Genomic DNA, 22,202 nt, shown 5'->3' with positions numbered 1-22,202 from the left:
CAATGGTAGGTACTTTTCCTAGTCTAAACCTTGGTCACCCACATAGCATTTCAGCATATCCAATGCTGTCGAATTTGCTAGTTCACTTTGACCCTCTGTCTGGGGATGAAAAGAAGAAGAAAAATTCAGATTCGTCCCCATGTTGTCAAATAAAGCTCTCCCGAATAGACTGGTCATTCTAGGATCTCGATCACTGACAATGGACTTACGCATACCATGGGCTTAAAGATCTGTGCCATGAAAAGCTTAGCCATATGATCTACCTTTATGTTTTACGAACTGAAATGAAATGAGCTTGCTTGCTGAATCTATCAATGATAGTCCAAATCCCATCATTCCCTGACTTTGATCTTGGCAAATCAAAAATGAAGTCCATTGTAATACTTTCCCACGGTGCCTGAGGCACGGGAAGAGGCATAAGTAGGCCAGGTGCCTTCTGTCTTGTTAGAAAGAGAGTGAGAGAGCAAAAGAGCTAAACAATTGTTTGCAATAGATGAAATGAATGAATACAAGAAGGGAGAAAGGTTTTGTCTAAGTGACAAAACCTTATCCTTCACTAACCGTAGTTAGTAAACTAACTGTGGTTAGGGGGAAAAACCTCTAAAGAGGAAAAAGTGCCCCTAACCTACTTATTATATTACATTGGTCACTGCTAGAATATAATAATAATTCTAACACCCCCTACAGCGCCAATGTCGTGTACAAGGAAATGATCAATCACCAAAACGAGATAAGTTCAGGGCACTACGAAATGCCTCAAACTTCTCGCGTGGAAGTGCTTTGGTGAAGATGTTTGCAACATTGTCATGTGTTGACACATAGATCATACTGATCTCTCCTGCATGCAACTTCTCTCTGACATAGTGATAGTGAACCTCAATGTGCTTCGTGCGAGCATGAAACACAGGATTCTTTGCTACTGCTATAGCACTCTGACTATCAGTGAGAATCGGAGGACCCTCAAATGAAAGATGAAGATCAACAAACAAACGACGCAGCCAAACAAATTCAACTGTCGCTATGACAGCTGCCGTACTCAGTTTCACACGAGGAGGTAGCCACTGTAGATTGTTTCTTGCTCAACCCAGAAATGCAAGCATGTCCTAGAAAGAAACAATACCCACTGGTGGACTGCCTAGTATCATAGTCTCCAGCCCAATCAAAGTCACTGTAAGCATGCATCTGCAAGTCACCCCCCTGGGAAACATCAAGCCAAAAGACTTTGTACCTTGCAAGTAATGAAAGATGCGTTTTATAGCCTGCCAATGCATAATATTTGGCCTAAGCATATATCTACTCGCCTGAGAAACTAAAAACTGAATATCATGTCTTAGAGAAAGAGAAAAGAGATGAAAGAGGTGTGTGGTAGAAGGACCATTAAATAAAAGTGGGGACGTGCCTAATATAAAGGTCGTGTCATACAAGAGACAAAGAGAGCCTCTATCTTTAGAGAGAAATACCTAACAAAAGACAAAACCATTTAGGATTTCCACAACAAAAAACAAGAACATTTAGGACCTCCACAAGCAAACAAAAACCTTAAACCCTAAACATATTAGAAGCTCTTAAACTACTACTAACACACTTAAAGCTCATACTCCCCAATTTGGATGGTCAAATTGACCAAATGAACTAACTTCAAAACTATGAACCTACAAACCAAGACATCCCTTAGGACCCTTTGCAAGGCCAAAAAAAAGAGTGATCCACATGGCAGGCATTGGGCATATCAAGAACTATGGAGCTTCATTTCAAAGAGGATCCAATGAGAAGAAACTAAGAGATTGTTGAAGCATAGGAGGTCACCGTGGGCTGGGAGGTTCAATGCTGTTAAGCTTTCTTGTCACATTAGTATCAAGCCATCTTTCCATCTTAAGAACTTTTTGAAAGGTGCAACCTGCAAATAAGCATCCCAAAACTTTTGGTTGTACACATCCACTGTATCTCCTGCATCCATATGCAAACTGTCCCAATCTTGAAGAACATGGTCTCTAAACTGTTTAGGCATAAACTGCTGGTACAAGGCTTTCTTGAAGTCCTTCCACCTCTTTGGGGCTGACCCACCTGTGGTCTGTGCACTCCACCATGCACTAGCTGTCGCTATCAAGTGCAAACTGACCATTGTTAACTTAGAGGATTCTGAAAACTTTTCTGTACCGAATGCAGCATCAAATTGCCTGATGAACTGCAATGATGTATCTGTATGACCATATTGTCCATTATAAGTCATAAACTTGACAAATTTACCTCCCTCTTTGAATTCCTTGGTCTCTCTGGAAGACTTCCTCTTCCTAGACTTCTTGTGTTTCCTTCTTTTCCTGGATGGTTTATCTGATAAAGAAGAAGATACAAAAGTCGAGCTCGAGGTAGACGGTGAAGGACTTGGAGATCGATGATGATGCCTCGATCTCTTCCTGCTATGAGACCGTCCCCTATGAGATCTCTCTTTCTCTAGCTGTACATGACAGTGTGCCTCTGGCATTGGCACATCATACACTGCATTAGGCATAGCTTCTGCTTGAAACAAATGCTGAGCTCTTGGATCCCTTTTGAGATTTTCGATCTCTTGCATACGAGTGCGTATCGTCTGCTCAAATTCTTTCTGAGTTTGTTGCACACTTCTCTGTCTTAGATGTGCATCCCTATCTTGTGAGTCCCTCTGGATAGGTGATTGAGCCATTTTCTTACGACTCGTCTGAGGTCTGAAAGTTTCTCACACACACTGCGTATGCAACTGATGTATGCAGCCTTTGCTTTTCAAAGAGAAAAATTACCTCAACAAGAGGTGTCTTGCATTCACAATCTATGCCAGTACCGGGGTGTCATAAGACACTAAAAGTACTAGGTGATATAAGTGCCAATAACTAAAGCTACATGGCACATACCAGGGCCCAGACAACATCAATACGATTGGGAGAAGATCGCCTACAATTGTGTCTGCTGAAGGAATTCGGGTCGACCATATAATTGAATGCCCACATTCCATGATCATTCCTCCAATGAGGACATCGCTGAAATTTACGAACGATTCAGCATATTGCAATTGAGGGGTATACTCCATCGCAGATGGGTATCTATTGCTTGGGCATACAGTACCTGTACCCAAAACACTTTGGCATCCAGTTATGAGTGAATTACATGCAACTTCATTTTTTGACACAAAGCATTAGAGGGACCATTGATAGTATTGAAAGGCCTTCCATTGGCTTCAACTTCATCAAAAAGCCTCAGCTTTTGTACAACAATGTAGCAACTTTTAAGCCTTTGCTTATTCCCTCTAACAGCTAGGAACGCATTACACAATGGATTTTGTGTCAAGGGAGTAGATCTTTACCATCATGGATAGATTAGTAAGCAAGCTCAATTTGTCCCCTATGAAAAGGAGTTATGTGCTCTTGAAACCGGAAATCCATTAGAGAAATCCATCACTTCCAATAATGATTATTGTTTCATTAGCAATTTTTGGACAGCCTAAACTCAAATTTGCCACAACTTTCCATCCACAAACAAATGGACGAAGTGAAGCAGCCAACAATGCTATAATTACTTTACTTAGAGCCTACGTCCATGACCAACCCGAAAACGTGTCAAAAACTCCTACCTATAGTGGAGTTTTCCAACAACACTACAGTACTTCCACGAAGAAAGCTTCACTTGAAATCATCTATGGCCAAAGCTTACCCACACTAACACACTTGGGTAATTTCGCCGCTCACACAATTTGCTGAGGATATATTATAAGTACTTGAACATGTAAAAGAAGAGATCAACAAAGCCCAAAGTTCAATCCACATCTCAAGCTAGCATTGAAGTTCTACGGTCCATTTCAAATTTAAATAGTATTGGCTCACCGTGATTTCATGAGGTCGCTTGATGACACTGTATGTTTCATCCGAGATACTGAGCTGACAATATTTCTGCTGTGAGACTTCATGATATTGTTGCATCTTGACTATTGATCGCCGACGATCACAAAGATTTTGAGCAGTGTATATGGATGGATGAATGCCTCTCCTAGCTATATTTTCACTGTCTGTGTATACTATACCTGCAGCTTTCTAATATACTCTTTCATGGTATATTTCATGCTCACTCCTGTGTTTTGGGACAGCAAACTGTGGTTTGATGTTTCAAGAGAGAGGTATGTCACAGGGGTATGAAATTCTATGTACTTTAATGTCCTACAAGACTGTGACAACTTTGGTTTTAAAAGCCCAAGCATGGACTTAATAATGTGTAATTAAACGCGTCATGGTTCCTAGCACATAAGCGTTAATTAATCCCTAGGCCCAAAGGCATTCCAAGGAATTAAAAGAGTGGTTGTTGGAAAATGATGATGTGGCATTTTTAATGGGCTGAGATTTTTGGACTGATTTTTCAACCTCCTTCAACTCAATTCCATTTTTTTTCATAACTCCTTTTCGTTTGAATTCCTTGACTTCCATTTGGCCCGATGGCTTCCCCTCTACCTCCCCTTCAAAGTAGAACGAGCAGAGCTGAGCACTTCTTTTGCTGGTCGAATTTGCAAAAGTGGCTTTTTCTGGACCTTTTTGCTTCTACAGCCTCCTGAGCCTCTCCTCTTGCAAAGCTACAGCTTTCTGTTGAATTTCGAGCCGCACTGGTTGACTGGTTTTTCTCACTTTTGGAGGACTTTCCGACGATGAAACTTCTCCAAAACCTTCTCAATGCATTCCTCTCTAAAGCATGCTTCTTTTGAGACCAAGAACCCCCACTTCTTCGCGACAGAAGTGCTTTTTTTCGCATTTTTCAATGCAATTCTTGCTCGTCGGCTCTTGTAAACGCTCTTTCTTCATGCCTTTGCACTCCTCTTTGGCTGAGAATGCAACTGGGCATTGGCTACTATGTCCTCTTGGCGATTCAAGACTTGGTTCGAGTTTTCAAGGCTTGGTGAGTTGTGATTTTGCTGCTGCAATTTCTTTTTGCCATAAGCTATTGGTTGGCCTCGTGTGCCGCCTCTTTCTTGGTTCACAGGTGCCCAGGCAGTGCTACATGAGTCATTCTTTGGTTGGGTACTTATACCTAGATGAATCCAAGAACATTCCCAAACTCATCCTCTAAAAACACAACATAGTGCAGTTTCAATCTCATGATAGTAACTCACAAGGTTAAAAACCATAAACTCCATCATGCATAGCAGGGACTAGCTACTATGACATCCCCACTGACGTCATCAACGCCCAAGAGTGGGTGTAGACCATAGTATAAAAATATGCTCTCACACATACAAATCCACACACCCACACATACTTGAGCATCCATTTATACAAAGTCTTCGTACTGAGTTTCTGTCGGCACTCCAGAGGTGAAGGGCAGACTCAGCCATGATGAAGGCTAGCACTAAAGGAGAAGGCTAGTCAAAAGGTAGTCCAAAATCTCTTCATTCAAGCTACAACTGCTTGTGAAATCTAAACATTTTCATTTTAGTCTCTCCCCAACGAGCATCTAAATCTAAATCTAGCTGATAGGGCAACGCACCATTTAAGATAGAAAGAATTATCACAATACCAGCAGGCCGCAACTTGGACAAAAACTTCACAAGGTGAAATTTGCATATCCGCTAATACGACAGAAGCATATACCTAGATGAATCCAGGAACATTCCCAAACTCATCCTCTAAAAACACAACATAGTGCAGTTTCAATCTCATGATAGTCACTCACAAGGTTGAAAACCATAAACTCCATCATGCATAGCAGGAACTAGCTACTATGACATCCCCACTGACGTCATCAGCGCCCAACAGTGGGTGTAGACCATAGTATAAAAATATGCTCTCACACATACAAATCCACACACCCACACATACTTGAGCATCCATTTATACAAAGTCTTCGTACTGAGTTTCCGTCGGCACTCCGGAGGTGAAGAGCAGACTCAGCCATGATGAAGGCTAGCACTAAAGGAGAAGGCTAATCAAAAGGTAGTTCAAAATCTCTTCATTCAAGCTACAACTACTTGTGAAGTCTAAACATTTTCATTTTAGTCTCTCCCCAACGAGCATCTAAATCTAAATCTAGCTGATAGGGCAACGCACCATTTAAGATAGAAAGAATTATCACAATACCAACAGGCCGCAACTTGGACGAAAACTTCACAAGGTGAAATTTGCATGTCCGCTAATACGGCAGAAGCATATACCTAGATGAATCCAGGAACATTCCCAAACTCATCCTCTAAAAACACAACATAGTGCAGCTTCAATCTCATGATAGTCACTCACAAGGTTAAAAACCATAAACTCCATCATGCATAGGAAAGACTAGCTACTATGACATCCCCACTGACGTCATCAGCGCCCAACAGTGGGTGTAGACCATAGTATAAAAATATGCTCTCACACATACAAATCCACACACCCACACATACTTGAGCATCCATTTATACAAAGTCTTCGTACTTTGGTTGGGTACTTTGCTGATTTTATTTTGGAGCTTTGAAAAGCTTTGTGAATGCCATCTGGAAACCACTCAAAGAGAGTGCAGCTGGGGTGCAGTGTGATTGCATCTGGACAGCCAATGGAATTGCACTCGAAAAAGAGAATGCCTTTGGATTGAGCCTATGGGTTAAGTGCACTTATGTGATGGTGTTCTATGCTTGAAAGCCTTGAGAAGGCTCAGTGAATTGGGGCTGCGTGCTCAGTTGTAGGGAAGGTCTCCCAGATGCAACTTGTAATCATTTCGCTGTGAAATATAAAGAAATACCGAAAGGGACGTCACGGTGTTTGGCGTCAATCGGGTGCACTTGTCTATGTTTGTTGAGCAGGGGCATTCTAGCCTCCATCCCTTTTTCAGTGGTTTTGTTTGTGAACAAATGGGTAAATACCAAATGGTGATCATGCAATGGTTAATGGTTGTGTTAGCTGAAGATGGTATGAGCCAGATAGAGCAAAGACCTTCAGTCACATGTCACCCGTTCATCCACCATATCCAGCCTTCACGTACAGCAGGTATTGAAGCAGGGTTCTCTAGACTCGACCTCTGTTTCAACTTCAACAAAAGGGGATGCCATGGGCATGTTGCAGGCCCATGTGCATCTGCCTATACTTCAGCTGAGTCAAGGGACGTTAGGGGCATCTAAAAGGGCTGCCATACAGCCCAGATCCACCTCATATGTAGATCTAATCCATACAGATTTGGAGCACAATGGTCAGCCTTGTAGCAGCAGCAGATGACAAACAGGTTTAAAAACAGAGCTGACTTTTTGAAGATTCATTTTTTATAATTCCAAAGAGCTTGACAGGTTTCTGATGGAATAGAATAGTGTGTTTCCCTTTACTTTTTCCCTAGGAGCTCCTACAAAGTCCATCAAGTGGGACAAAATGACAATTGAGACCTGCTGCAAAGCACAACATAATGATATACTGGGACATCGAATTCCCTACCTCTTGTTTTGGCATGTAGATCCGTCCCACCCTGCCTGAAAGCGAGTCACCACTGACATTTTTCACCTGAAAGTAAAAAGAAGTCATCCTGAAAACTCGAACTGGCAATTTTTCAGATAGACAAACAATTGGGAGAAAATGGACAGACCAGCTCTTTAAGGCTGCATCCATTGCTAAGCAGGACATGGCTCTACCTTTTTCCTGCTGGACTTAGGAACAGTTTTCAATGCCTCTTTTCTCAGGTCTTCAGGTGGAAGTCTATGTCTGCGGATAACCAACTCTAATGATGGCCCCGCTTCAACCAGTTCAATCCGTGGTACCTTTGATCCTGATTTCTTTAGGCAAATTGCACAATGTTTGAAATAAACCTTCAGGAAAGAAAAAGAGAAATGTAAGCACCTTCATGAGCAGCAAAAAATAGGTCATTAGAGAAACCTGTCAAAGAGGGTAGACAAAAAAAGTTGAATTGCAACCTTATCTCCAGAAGAGACACAAAGGTAAACGCGGTCAAGCCCAGCAAGATTTATAGTCTCCACTACCTAGTGCTCCACCAGTCAAAAACATAGATCAGGATTCAGCAGAATCTTAGAGATGGCCAAAATATACACTCTCAAACGCCTATGAGTCCCTAATCTTATTCAAGCCATGCTTGGCAAGTCATCCAAGTCGAACAGTAATAGTGACAACACAGTTAATAACTGAAAGCAAACTACTATGGCCATCACAATTAAGGAAATACATCACCATTCCAAATATTTCCTTCAAATACAACACTTTGGATTAAAAATTAGCCACAATAAGAAAATTCATAACAAAGAAAGTGTACAGAAAAGAGTGGAGAAGCAGGAGGGGGGCGTGGGGGATTTGAGAGGGAGAGAAAGAGAGAGAGAGAGAGAGAGAGAGAGAGAGAGCTTTTATCTCATTATCTTTCGCTTTGGGGAAAGGATAAAAAGCAGGGCAAGCTGGAGTATTAACATTCTAGTTTGAATGCGACGTGGCATCAGAAGAATCAATTAACAGAAGTCTTTGGGGAGACCTAGTTTGATATAACCTCGGTTACACATTCAAACTAAAGGTCAAAGACAAGGTCCTATCAAGGTGCTTGATGAGGGGTGCAAGGAGACCCATCCTGGGGTCTCGATCACTCAGTATGGATTGGGGCAACCCATGATGCTTGAAAGTTTGTGCCAAGAATACTCTTGCCATGTGGTCCACTTTAATATTTTTCCTGACAGGTATGAAGTTGTGCCTGTTTGCTAAATCTATCAATGATAGTCCATATACCAGTTAGAAATCGACCAATAGAGGGCACGCATAGTGGAAGACTGATAGAATAGCCTAGGAGCTCACACAGTGTGTGGTGTGGGTGGAATCACAAACTTCTTTCCTGAAAGTGCTTCACATAGATGTGTTATGCAAACTAGCAAGTAGACAATGATCCAAGCCAGATATAGAATCCACCAAAATAATATATTTCCGTCCAAAGCTATGGACACAATACAAAAGACAGATTCAGAGTTCCACCAAATCGTGGTCCTCTGATCTTACCAAAAGGTTCTTCTACTATCCGCGACCACGTGCTCCAATGTAAACTCTCTGTCCAAAGATTATTAGAAATCAAGCTCTTGGTTATTGTTCTTGTTGTGTGAGTAGGTGAATAAGGTGAGTCACACTGACTCAACCATAGTTAGTTCTTATCTACTATGTATGGGTGTGACCTTAGTAGTATCCAATGGTATTCTGTGGGGTGAATATGAGCTGCTTGTGGAGGAGACTGTTGCTCCCTCCTGGTTGCTTCCTATATCTCTCTTCTTGTTTTCCTTAATATGGTATCAGAGCTACCGTTCCTTGCCTTCTAGTTGCCCACTGCTTGTGGAAGCTTGCGGGAGTGCTTCTCCTACTCTGAAGCTTCGAAGCAATGAGAAGAGATCTCGTTTTTTGGACTGAAGTAAGCAATTTTCAGCTTCCGTTTGGCTTGGGAGCCGTCCAATTGATGTCTTCTTGCTAAGGGGAGATCACTATTATCCATAGGTTGCTCGTGGGAGATGTATTTTGACAAAACACAACTCGTTTTTATTATTTGGGTATGTAAGAACGGAGCTGATCTCTTTTTCTGGACAACTACTACTCGGTTTGAGCCAAGCAAGAGGTATATACAGCAGTAAGAAGCAAAAACGTCTCTCCAAATCTCATCGCCCAGCTCTCTGGAGGTTGTTAGTGAAACGTCTCTCCAAACCTCATCGCCCAGCTCTTTGGAGGTTGTTTGTGGCTGGAAAAAACTCTTCTACATCTCCTATCAAGTGAGGAGAACCTTGAGCTTGTAGATCTCGTTTTTTTGCTCCTGGACAGCTTTTGGAGACTTCAAAAGTGATATACGACTTGCTTTCTTCCTTTTCCAGCATCCCAAAGATTTGCTACATCCTCATACCTCATTTTTGTGGAGTCTTAGTCTCTCTGTGAGCTACCAAGACTCCCATGTTCCTCCAAACACAAAAAGTACTGCTGCTGTTTTTTTTTGCTCAAAAGTGATCAAATTGTCATTTTCCGGACTGTTTTTTTCTCAAACTATGTGGATTTGGATGCTGATCTGAACTAACAAGTTGGAGGCAAGTATACAAGCTCCGACTTTGCTTCTGGAAGCAAGTTCATTTGGATTTACTGTCAAAAGTTATGAGCTTGGGACAATCAGAAAAAGTTACAGTTTACAACTTATTGTCAAATTGTCACATGCAGTTGCAGGCATGATATTGCAATGTTCATGGATATATGTGATGGTATTTGGATGCCCAGTGGTTGGATCTTAATGTCAAGTAGCTTGACAAATGCTATGTCTTGCCAGTGATAGTAGCAAAGTGGCATTTTGAGTCTAGTTGATCCATTGAACTAGTAACTGAAAGTTTCCGGACTGCTATCAAAAGTGTGCGGGTGCCTGTTTTTAGCAGCAAATAACAGTGAAACCTTACGAAATTTGAACCTACACTAAACTGAAAAGTTATAGACCTGTGGATTGGCTACAATTTGTTTGTTGATGGTTTTTGCATCTGAGGTAACGTGCGGATTAACTGTGCAAAACAACAAAAAGTTGCAAAAATCTACTGTTGGAAACCATGGCTAATGCTAGTGACAACGACGACATCACACAGATTGTTGGAGAGAAGTTAGATTAAAATAATTATGCCATTTGAAAGTTTCGGATGGAAAAGTTCCTGATTGGAAAGGAATCTCATTACTAGTGATGAGACAAAGCCTGACATGCCTGTCAAGAATCCTACTTAGGATCAAATCAAGAGCCACAAGGCTTGGCTAGAGAGAGCACGGAAGGTGCTACATTGGCTTTCTCTTTATATTTCGGATGCCATGGTCATGCAGATTATGGTCATGCACATCCCCCAAGAATGCCTGGGATATCTTGACGAGGTATTATGGCACCACAACAAGTGCCAGAAAGATACAATTGAAACAAAAATTTAACACTATGTCAAGAAGGGAGAGAACGATACAAGAATATGTGACTGATATCAAAACTATAGTTGATCAATTGGCCTCTATTGATGCTCCTGTGGATGATGATGACATGGTTGCAGTCACTCTGAATGGACTTAGTCCCGAATATAAGTCATTTGACACTTCTATTTCTATGAGGCAGAATATGCCGGATTTCAATGAGCTGGTTGCTCTTTTGATCCATGAGGAAGTGAAACTTGGGTTGAATACCAATGGCAGTAGCTCAAGGAATAGTGATGCAGTGTTCTACTTTGATCAGAGAGGCCATGGTGGACGATACAGAGGTTCATTTCATGGTAGAGATGATGGCAGGCATGTCCCTAAAACCCTAGTCAGTCACCTCACAGAGGAGGTGGAGCCTTTAGAGGTAGGGGAAGAGGCGCTTCTCATGGTAGAGGTACTTGGCAGCAACCGCAACAAACAGTGCATAATCCTAATAGTGATGAGACAATGGCAAGGTTGGCCATATTGCCAGAGACTGTTTCAAGAAGCAAGTAAATCAAAGAGGAAAGGCAAATCAGCATGGTCATTTTGCCTCTTCTAGTCATGCACATGAGACATCCTCAGATCAGCTATTTGCTATGACGCATGTGCACGATCATAAGCCTACTGATGGTGGCTTGGATGATATATGGTATATTGATTCAGGAGCATCTAATCACATGACACCAAATGGAGAGTGGTTTGATGAGACGACTCCTCATGTGCATGGTTACGTTTGCACAGGAGATGATACACAGCATGACATTACACACAAGGGTGTTGTGCCTCTGGTGATGCATGATGGTCAGACCAAGAAGCTGCGTGAAGTGTTGCATATGCCTTCGATCACCAAGAACTTGTTGTCTGTTGGACAAATGGCTGAGCAAAACTTGCAAGTCCGGTTTAATAAGGATGGATGCTTCATTGAGGAGTTTGGTAATGGCTGCAAGTTGATTGCAAAAGGGAAAAAGCAAGAAAGAATGTTTACTTTAGATGCAAGCATGCCGAAACTAAAGGCTGCCATGTTTACCCATGGTACAGGTGTTGTCTCTGATTTGGATATTTGGCACAAAAGGATTGGTCATATCAATATTCAGAGGCTGAAAAATATGCAGCAAAGAGGCATTGTCGATGGCTTGCCAAAGTTCAAGTATACTGCTTTAGAGCATGTTTGTCCTGCATGCCAATTTGGAAAACAATCAAGGTTGCCATTCACTAAGCATCTCCGAAAGAGTAGTAGACCTTCGCAGTTGATTCACTCTGATGTCTGGGGTCTCGCACACACTACCTCAATGGGAGGCTCGTCATATTATGTTACATTTATTGATGATTTCAGCCGGTATACATGGCTGTATTTTTTGAAGCACGAGGATGAGGTGTTGTCAGTATTCAAAAATTTCAAGAAAGTGGTTGAGAAGGAGTTTAATGCATATATTCCCTGCTTGCGGTTAGATAATGGGGGTGAATATGTATCTAATTCCTTTGATGATTTCCTAGCCTATCATGGGATACGGAGAGAGCTGACATGCCCTCATACCCCTCAACAACATGGAGTGGCTGAGCGGAAAAACAGAGTTCTTGTGGAGGCCGCAAGAGCCATGTTAAATGAAAAGTATCTACCTGACTACTATTGGGCAGAAGCAGTTGGGACTGCAATTTATGCGCTGAATGGAACCCCCACAGCTGGCATTCATATGATTACTCCAAATGAGAAGTTGTATAGGCAGAGGCCTGATCTCCGTCATCTTCAAGTGTTTGGAAGTTTGGCATATGTGCATATACCAGATGAAAAAAAACCGAAGTTGGATCCCAAAGCTGAAAGATGTGTGTTTATTGGCTATGCACAGAACCAGAAGGGTTACAAATGCTACAACCCATCGACCAAGAAGACTATGGTGAGTCAGGATGCTGTTTTTTATGAGCTGGAATCTTGGTATGGCAAACCGAAAGTGGCTGTTCCAAATGATGCATTTGCAGGTCATGCATATGATAAAAATCAGCAAATTAGTACATCCATATCTGGGCCTACATCTACTGGTTCTACTACACTGAATCCTTGGTCTGGCAGGTGACGCAATTCCACTAACACTGCTATGTCAGTGAGGGGGAGAGAGAAAGGGAAAGTCAAGGTTGTTGAGGTGCTTTCGCAAGCTGAAAATGATGTCCTTGGGCCATCAAATTGTGGCTATGATTCGTCATGTAGTGACAGTTTGGATAGTGAGTTGGGTATTTCATCTGTGTCTACACCTGGAGTCAAGGGAAGCAAGTACATACCTCCTCATGAACGAGGAGAGTCAGGCACTCCAGTGAGAAGGTCACATAGAGTTACGTATCCTGTTGACATATTAACTTATAGTGGTTATGCTACTGGGCATTATGCATATATGACAAAAGTTATGGGACATACTAAGCCAACTATGTTTGGTGAGGCTGTGCAACATGGTCATTAGCAGAATGCCATGGATGAGGAGATGGATGCCCTTGCCACTAATCAGAATTGGGATTTGGTGGAGTTGCACAGTGAGAAGGATTATGCGCTATGTCAAGGCAACATATCAGTATGGACTCTTTTATGAGAATGGAAAGGATATAGAACTGGTTGGATACACAGACGCACATTGAGCAGGATGTGCCTATGACAAGATCCACCAGTGGTTATGCATTCAGCCTTGGTAGTGCAGTGGTGAGTTGGAGTAGTAAAAAGCAACCCACAGTGGCATTGTCTAGTACAGAAGCAAAGTACAGAGGTGCAGCATTGGCTTCATGTGAGATTGCTTGGCTTCAAAAGCTTTTGCAGGATTTGGGACTGCATGTAGAAAAACCAATCAGACTTTATTGTGATAACATGAGCAATGTGCAGTTGGCTAGTAATCCGGTTTATTATGCTAGAACTAAGCATATTGAGGTACACTACCATTTCATCAAAGAGATGGTGTTATCAAAGAAGATTGATCTCATACATGTGAAGATTGAAGATCAGGTTGCAGATATCTTTACCAAGTCATTGGGTAGAGATAAGTTTACACGCTTTAGAGCGCTACTTGGTGTTATGCTCCCTACTTGAGCTTGAGGGGGAGTGTTGGGAATCAAGCTCTCAATTATTATTCCTGTTGTGTGAGTAGGTGAATAAGGTGAGTCACACTGACTCAACCATAGTTGGTTCTTATCTACAATGTATGGGTGTGACCTTAGTAGTGTCCAATGGTATTGTGTGGGGTGAATATGAGCTGCTTGTGAAGGAGACTGTTGCTCCCTCCTGGTACTGTTGCTCCCTCCTGGTTGCTTCCTATATCTCTCTTGTTTTTCTTAATAAAGATCTCAATACCTTGCTGCCCAAGTAGACAACCTAGGGTTGAGAGAGAGAGAGCCCTTTTATCATTATCTTTCGTTGCTTTGGGGTAAGGACAAAAAGCAGGGCAAGCTAGAGTATTACATTCTGGTTTGAATGCGACGTGGCATCGGAAGAATCGATTGACAGAAGTATTTGGGGAGACCTAGTTTAATATAACCTCGGTTACATGTTCAAACTAAAGGTCAAAGACAAGGTCATATCAAGGTGCTTGAGGAGGGATGCAAGGAGACCCATCTTGGGGTCTCGATCACTCACCATGGATTGGGGTATCCCAAAATTGCTTGAAAGTTTGTGCCAAGGACACTCTTGCCATGTGGTCCGCTTTCTGACAGGTATGAAGTTGTGCCTGTTTGCTAAGTCTGTCAATGATAGTCAATATACCAGTTAGAAATCGTCCAACTAAGGGTACGCGCAGTGGAAGATTGATAGAATAGCCCAGGAGCTCGCACTTCTTTACTTAAAGTGCTTCACATAGATGTGTTATGCAGACTAGCAAGTAGACAATGATCCAAGCCAATATATACCTAGATGAATCCAGGAACATTTCCAAACTCATCCTCTAAAAACACAACATAGTGCAGTTTCAATCTCACGATAGTCACTCACAAGGTTAAAAACCATAAACTCCATCATGCATAGCAGGGACTAGCTACTATGACATCCCCACTGACGTCATCAGCGCCCAACAGTGGGTGTAGACCATAGTATAAAAATATGCTCTCACACATACTGAGAGATTGAGAGGGAGAGGGATTTGGAGTAGGGAGTGAAGGAGACACACTCACAGTAGTCACACACCAGTGGGTGGGGATAAAGGAATGAGTGGTACCTTCCCAAGTACACACACTAGTATATATATCTGTGGATAAGACTAGGGCCACTAAGTACCTAAGTACAATGTGTACTTAGTGTACTTAGTAGTACTAGATTAATACTGTTACAAGGGTGGCCAGTGCCTTTACCCCAACAACCTCCCACTTAAAGGCAGTGTGCCCATAAGAGAGAGTAAAAGAAAAACAGCAATATACATCATCATGTACAGGACCAGTTGGTCTGCTTATCCTATACCCATAAGCCGTCTGCAGTGTGCAAACCGCTCAGCAGCCAATCCTTTTGTCAACAGATCTGCTGGATTGTCATCAGTGTGAACTTTCACAAGCTGAAGTTGCTTGTTCTCAAGCACCTCCCTGATAAAATGATACTTCACGTCGATGTGCTTCGTCTTTGCATGAAAAACAGGATTTCGTGCCAACTGTATGGCACTCTGACTGTCACAATGCAACAATGGAGTATCACTAGAGTAGCCCAAATCTGCCACTAGCCGAGATAGCCATATAGCTTCCTTGCACGCCTCAGTGGCTGCAATATATTCAGCTTCTGTAGTAGACAAAGCAATGCATTGCTGCATTCTAGATACCCACGACACTGCACCTCCAGTGAAAGTGAAAACATAGCCGGTAGTAGACTTTCGGGTATCAGGGTGACCGGCATAATCAGAGTCTGTATAACCCTGCACTTTTGCATCTTGACTGCCGAAACATATACACAAGTCCTGTGTACCCTTCAGGTATCTCATGACACCTTTCACTGCATTCCAATGCTTCTTGCCAGGTTTAGCCATGTATCTGCTAACCACTCCCACTGCAAACGCAATATCGGGCCTGGTTGCAACCATAGCATACATGAGACTGCCACACGCTGATGCATACGGAATCTTTGACATCTCAGCTCTCTCAGCATCTGTCTGAGGGCTGTCCAAAGCACTGATTTTCACATAAGGAGGTAATGGAGTACCAATACTCTTCCCCCCCTCCATGTGAAATCTCTGCAAGACCTTGCCAATGTATTCCTTCTGAGACAAGTATAGCAACCGCTGTTCCCTATCCCGAAGTATGCGCATACCCAATATATGGTTGGCATCACCAAGATCCTTCATATCAAAGGTCTGGTGCAATCTCTTTTTCAAGGCATTCATCTCCTTATGAGATTTTCCAGCAATTAACATGTCATCCACATACAAAATGAGGATAAGTAAACTGCCATCTGAAGCTTTCTTGGTATATAAGCAGTGATCAATGTCACTTCTCCTGTAACCCTGGGTTCGCATGAATGTATCAAACTTATGATACCATTCCCTGGGTGCCTGCTTTAGACCATAAAGACTTTTCTTCAGTCTGCATACAAGCTTCTCTTTGCCCTTCACTGTAAAACCCTCTGGCTGCTGCATAAAAATTTCCTCATGTAAATCACCATGAAGAAATGCTGTCTTGACATCCATTTGGACCAAGTCCATATCTGCATGTGCAACCAATGCTAATACAGTTCTGAGTGTTGTCATCTTAACAACAGGAGAGAATATCTCGTCAAAGTCAACACCATATTCCTGCTTGAACCCCTTGGCAACCAGTCTGGCTTTATGCCTTGGCTTTTCACCAGGTGTGACCTTAAGTCGATAAACCCATTTGCATGGCAGTACCTTCTTACCAGTAGGCAAGGATACCAATTCCCAAGTGCCATTCTTGTGAAGGCTGTCCATTTCAGCCTTCATAGCAAGATCCCATTGAACCTTGTCTGCCCTCTGCCTAGCCTCTCTGTAGCATGAAGGCTCTCCACAATCAGTGAGCATCAAATAATCAATGCCTGGAACAAATCTTTCTGGCTGCCGCGTCGGTCTAGATGACCTTCTAACCCAATGACCATCGTCTTGAGGTGGCTGTCCAGCCTGTTCATCACCCTGATAAGGTGGCTGTCCCATGTCTCCTGGCTGCATTTGCATGTCAGGAAGATCACCTAACTGTGCTTCATCCATTGGGATGTCTTCTGCCATACCTGGCTGTCCATTAGGACCTGCTGCAGCATCATTTAATGGCTGGTTATGCTGCTGTTGTGGCTGATTTACAGCCTGTTCGTGTTGCCCATGATGCCTGTTATCATCAATAGTTACTTTTAAAGGTCCCTGCTGTACAACAGGTTCCTTGAACATGATGGTTTCATCAAACACGACATCATTGCTGCATATAAGTTTTCTGTTCTTGGGATCCCAAATCCTGTAGCCCATCTCACCTTTGTCACCGTAACCTAGGAATATGCATTTAAGAGACTTTGGATCCAGTTTAGTTCTGTCCTCCCTGCGTACATGCACATACGCGACACAACCAAAGACCCGTAGGTGTTTGTAAGACGGAGGCTTGCCCGTCCATGCTTGTTCAGGCACACCACCACATAGTCTCTTGTTTGGTGACCTGTTAATAAGGTGCACAGCTGTCTTTACAGCTTCAGCCCAAAATGTGTGGGGCAATGCAGCATGTGACAGCATGGATCTGACTTTCTCTTGAATGGTCCTGAACATTTTTTCAGCTGTACCATTCTGTGGAGGATCATATGGTGCAGACAACACCCTTTGAATACCCTTTGCCTCACAGAATTCTTGAAATTCTTTGGACAAATACTCTCCACCATTGTCAGATCGTAAGGCTTTCAGTTTTTTGCCTGTCTCATTTTCGACCAGTGCAACAAACTTAGTGAAAGCCTTGAAAGTATCACTCTTCTTTCTGAGAGTGTAAACCCACACTTTGCGGGTGGCATCATCTATGAATGACAGTATGTACTTTGAACCTCCTAAAGAGAGTGTAGGCATCTCACACACATCTGTATGTACTAGCTCCAAGAGCTGTAATTTCTGATCTGACCTTCTCTTATGAGGTATTTGTACTTGACGACCGTAGAGACAAAATTCACATTTCTGTAAATCTGAATATTTTAGACTCGGCAAGTAACCAAAATGAGCCAATTGCTCCATTCCCTTAATACTCATATGGCCAAGCCGGCTATGCCACAATGAAATCTTTGGCAGCTCGGTGGCATTTACATCAGAATGCGGACAATGTCCAGCATGAAGTGAGTACAAAGTATCAACCTTAGGACCTCTGGCAATAGCCATTGCCCCTTTGCTGATTTTCCATTTCTGACTGCCAAAGGTGGTATGATAACCATCGTCATCCAACAACCCTGTGGAAATCAAGTTTTTCTTTGAGAGTTTGAGTGAGAGAGGAGGAGAGCACAGTGACACACGAGTTAGGGGATAAGCAATGAGTAATGTGTGTACCTCCCCAAGCACACGGTAGACCTTTTATATTAATGGATAAGGTTACAACCACTAAGTACACTGTACTTAGTGTACCTAGCAAACAAATGTACTAACTGTACTTAAGTGTACTAACTGTACCAGGGTAGCATTAGTGCCTTTACCCCCACAACCTCCCACTTAAAGGCAAAGTGCCCTTAAGTAAATAAAAAAAAAACAGCATATACACAATGGAGTACATAGCCCAGTTGGGCTCATCCTATACCCATCAAGTGTCGACAGTGTGCTAACCGCTCTGCAGGCAAACCTTTTGTCAACAGATCTGCTGGATTGTCATCCGTATGAACCTTGACAAGCTGAATCAGCTTATCATCTATCACCTTTCTGATGAAGTGATACTTCACATCAATGTGCTTTGTCTTTGCATGGAAGACAGGGTTATGTGCCAACTGAATAGCACTCTGGCTGTCACAATGCAACAATGGAATATCACCTGTAATGCCCAAATCTCCCACTAGCCGAGATAGCCATAAGGCTTCCTTGCATGCCTCTGTAGCTGCAATATATTCAGCTTCAGTGGTGGACAAAGCTATGCACTGCTGTATCCTTGATACCCACGACACTGCACCTCCTGTGAATGTATATACATAACCGGTAGTAGACTTTCGGTTATCGGGATGACCAGCATAATCTGAATCAACAAAACCATGCACCTTTGCATCCTGCTTGCCAAAGCATATGCACAACCCTTGTGTGCCCTTCAGGTATCTCATAATACCTTTCACTGCCTCCCAATGCTTCTTACCAGGGTTTGCCATATACCTGCTAACCATTCCCACTGCAAAAGCAATATCAGGTCTGGTAGCAACCATGGCATACATGAGACTGCCACAAGCTGAAGCATACGGAATTTTGGCCATCTCAGCCCTGTCAACATCTGACTGTGGGCTGTCCATTGCACTGAGTTTCACATATGGAGGCAATGGAGAACTAAGAGTCTTCCCCTTCTCCATGTGAAACCTTTGCAAAACCTTGCCAATATATTCTGACTGAGACAAGTACAACAACCGCTGTTTCCTGTCTCTCCGTATCCGCATGCCCAGTATGTGATTTGCATCACCAAGGTCCTTCATATCAAAGGCCTCATGCAATCTCCTTTTAAGATCATCAAGCTCTTTACGAGCTTTACCTGCAATAAGCATGTCATCCACATACAAGATAAGGATGAGTAAGCTGCCATTTGCAGCCCTTTTAGTATAAAGGCAGTGATCAATATCACTTCTCTTGAAACCTTGGGACCTCATGAAGGTATCAAACTTTTTATACCACTCCCTTGGTGCCTGTTTGAGCCCATAAAGACTCTTCTTTAACTTACATACAAGTGACTCCTTGTCCTTGACTGCAAATCCCTCTGGTTGCTGCATATAAATCTCCTCTTGAAGATCTCCGTGAAGAAAAGCTGTCTTCACATCCATTTGGCATAATTCCAAATCCTCACATGCAACCAAAGCAAGTACAGTCCTGAGTGTAGTCATCTTGACCACTGGAGAGAAGATCTCATCAAAATCTACACCATATTCCTGCTTAAATCCTTTGACTACCAACCTGGCTTTATACCTTGGCTTAGCATCAGGTGTGACTTTCAATCTGTATACCCACTTGCATGGTAGTACTTTCATACCCTTTGGCAGATGCACCAATTCCCAAGTACCATTTTTATGGAGACTGTCCATCTCGGACTTCATGGCTAGTTCCCATAGCCTTTTATCATGCATTTGCACAGCTTCCTTGTAACAGGAAGGCTCCCCACAATCAGTAAGCATTATAAAGTCTGCCCCTGGAACAAACCTTTGTGGCTGCCTTGTCCTCCGAGTGGACCTTCTGACCCATTGGTCTTGCTGTCCAGCCTGGTTTTCACCTAAAACAGGTGGCTGTTCCATCAAATTCTGTGGCAAAACAATGTCTGGAACATCTTCCACATGTGGTACATCATTTAAGATGTCTTCCGCCATAGCGGGCTGTCCATTTGGACCTGCTGCAGCCTGTTGTGGCTGATTTACAGCTTGCCTGAACTCTACAGAATGTCCCAAATCATCAATGTCAATATCTGACACATGTGAGGGCTGTTTTACAGCTTTAAACATGCATGATTCATCAAATAAGACATCATTGCTGCGTACAATTCTTCTACTGACTGGATCCCATAGGCGGTACCCCATCTCACCCTTGTCACCATATCCAAGAAATATGCATTTAAGAGACTTAGGATCTAGCTTGTTGCGTTCTTCTCTGCGTATGTGCACGTACGCAGTGCAACCAAAGACCCTTAAGTGCTTATAGGACGGAGATTTCCCTGTCCAAAGCTGTTCAGGCACTTCGCCTGCTAGCCTCTTATTAGGCGACCTATTTATGAGATGTACTGCTGTCTTCACAGCCTCAGCCCAAAATCCATAAGATAAAGCAGCATGTGACATCATAGAGCGGACCTTTTCCTGTATAGTTCTATTCATGTGCTCTGCTGTACCATTTTGCGGTGGACTGTAAGGAACAGGGAGTTCCCTTTGAATACCTCTAGCATCACAGAAATCACTGAATGCTTTAGATAAATACTCCCCTCCATTGTCTGAACGCAAAACCTTCAGTGTTTTGCCTGTCTGGTTCTCAACCATGGCAAGCCATTTCTGAAACACTGTAAAGACCTCACTCTTCAGCCGAAGAGGATACACCCACACCTTCCGTGTGGAGTCATCAATGAAAGAAACAAAATACCGTGCACCTCCAAGTGAAGGACTAGGCATCTCACACACATCTGTGTGTACAAGCTCAAGCTGAGCATCCTTATGTCCTATTTTCCTTTTATGAGGGCACTGTAATTGTCTGCCATAAATGCAATGCTCACAAAATTTAAGATCAGAAAATTTGAGAGACGGTAAGTAGCCAAGACGAGCCAACTGCTCCATTCCACTTATGCTCATATGTCCCAACCGGCTATGCCACATAGAAATATTCGGCAGCTCGGTTGCATAAATATCAGCATGATTACATACATTGGCATGAAGAGAATACATAGTGTCAACCTTGGGACCTTTGGCAATAACCAAGGCACCTTTGGTGACCTTCCATAAACCATGACCAAAGCTGGTCACAAAACCTTCATCATCCAACATACCAGTAGAAATCAGATTTTTCTTGACTTCAGGAACATGCCTGACATTGTGTAGCATAAGCTGAGTACCATCGGCAAATACAAGCCTCACATCTCCAATGCCAACAATATTGCATGCATGATTATCTCCCAGAAACACGACTCCATTACTGCCTCCTGTGTACCTGACAAACAACTCTCTGTAAGGTGTAACATGGAATGAGGCACCTGAGTCAATAATCCAAGAGTGCATATCTGCAAGACTGCCTGCATGAAGAGAATGAGCATCCAAAGTAGAGAGAAAGAGAACCTCTCCCTCACTGTCATCACCATGTGTAGAATGAATTTCTTCAATCTTCACTGTACTCTTGCCCTTGCTTACTGGTACTATTGCCTTTGCATCTGCATCAGATTCCTTGGCCTTGTCTCTCTTATCATTCTTCAGCTTATAGCATTGCTTCTTTGTATGTCCCTTCTTGCCACAGTAGTGGCACTCAATATCTTTGTTGGAGCGGGACTTGCTCCTACTCTTTCCCTTTTCCTGGGATTTACCCCTTTGCTGATTTCTTCCCCTTGCATTCAAGGCATTGTTAGGCTTTGACACATTCTGAGCTTTCAGCTTTTGCTCTTCCTGCATAATCAGCCCTGTAATATCTGCAAAACTTATAGAAGCATTTGCATTTGTAACAGCCGTGACGAACGTATCCCAACTCTCAGGAAGGGATATCAAGA

At 42.8% G+C, this 22,202-nt stretch overlaps 1 protein-coding gene across 1 annotated transcript in view; it reads right to left on the bottom strand.

The window, feature by feature from the left end:
- Positions 1-22,202, bottom strand: part of LOC147890945 (Ribosomal RNA processing Brix domain protein) — a 45,824-nt gene that overhangs the window by 5,781 nt on the left and 17,841 nt on the right. Inside the window, exons 4-6 of the mRNA XM_087389532.1 lie at positions 7,877-7,942; positions 7,598-7,771; positions 7,404-7,469 (exon numbers count right to left, since the gene is read on the bottom strand). Of these exons, the coding sequence (XP_087245658.1) occupies positions 7,404-7,469; positions 7,598-7,771; positions 7,877-7,942 (306 nt within the window). The remainder of the gene's footprint in view (positions 1-7,403; positions 7,470-7,597; positions 7,772-7,876; positions 7,943-22,202) is intronic.

The sequence above is a fragment of the Dipteris shenzhenensis genome, chromosome 18 (assembly GCF_047967505.1).
Source record: "Dipteris shenzhenensis isolate YYH24624 ecotype China chromosome 18, Dip_SZ_1.0, whole genome shotgun sequence".
Classification (NCBI taxonomy): domain Eukaryota; kingdom Viridiplantae; phylum Streptophyta; class Polypodiopsida; order Gleicheniales; family Dipteridaceae; genus Dipteris; species Dipteris shenzhenensis.
The sequence above is the reverse complement of the archived record's forward strand: the minus strand, read 5'-3'. Positions and strand labels throughout refer to the sequence as shown.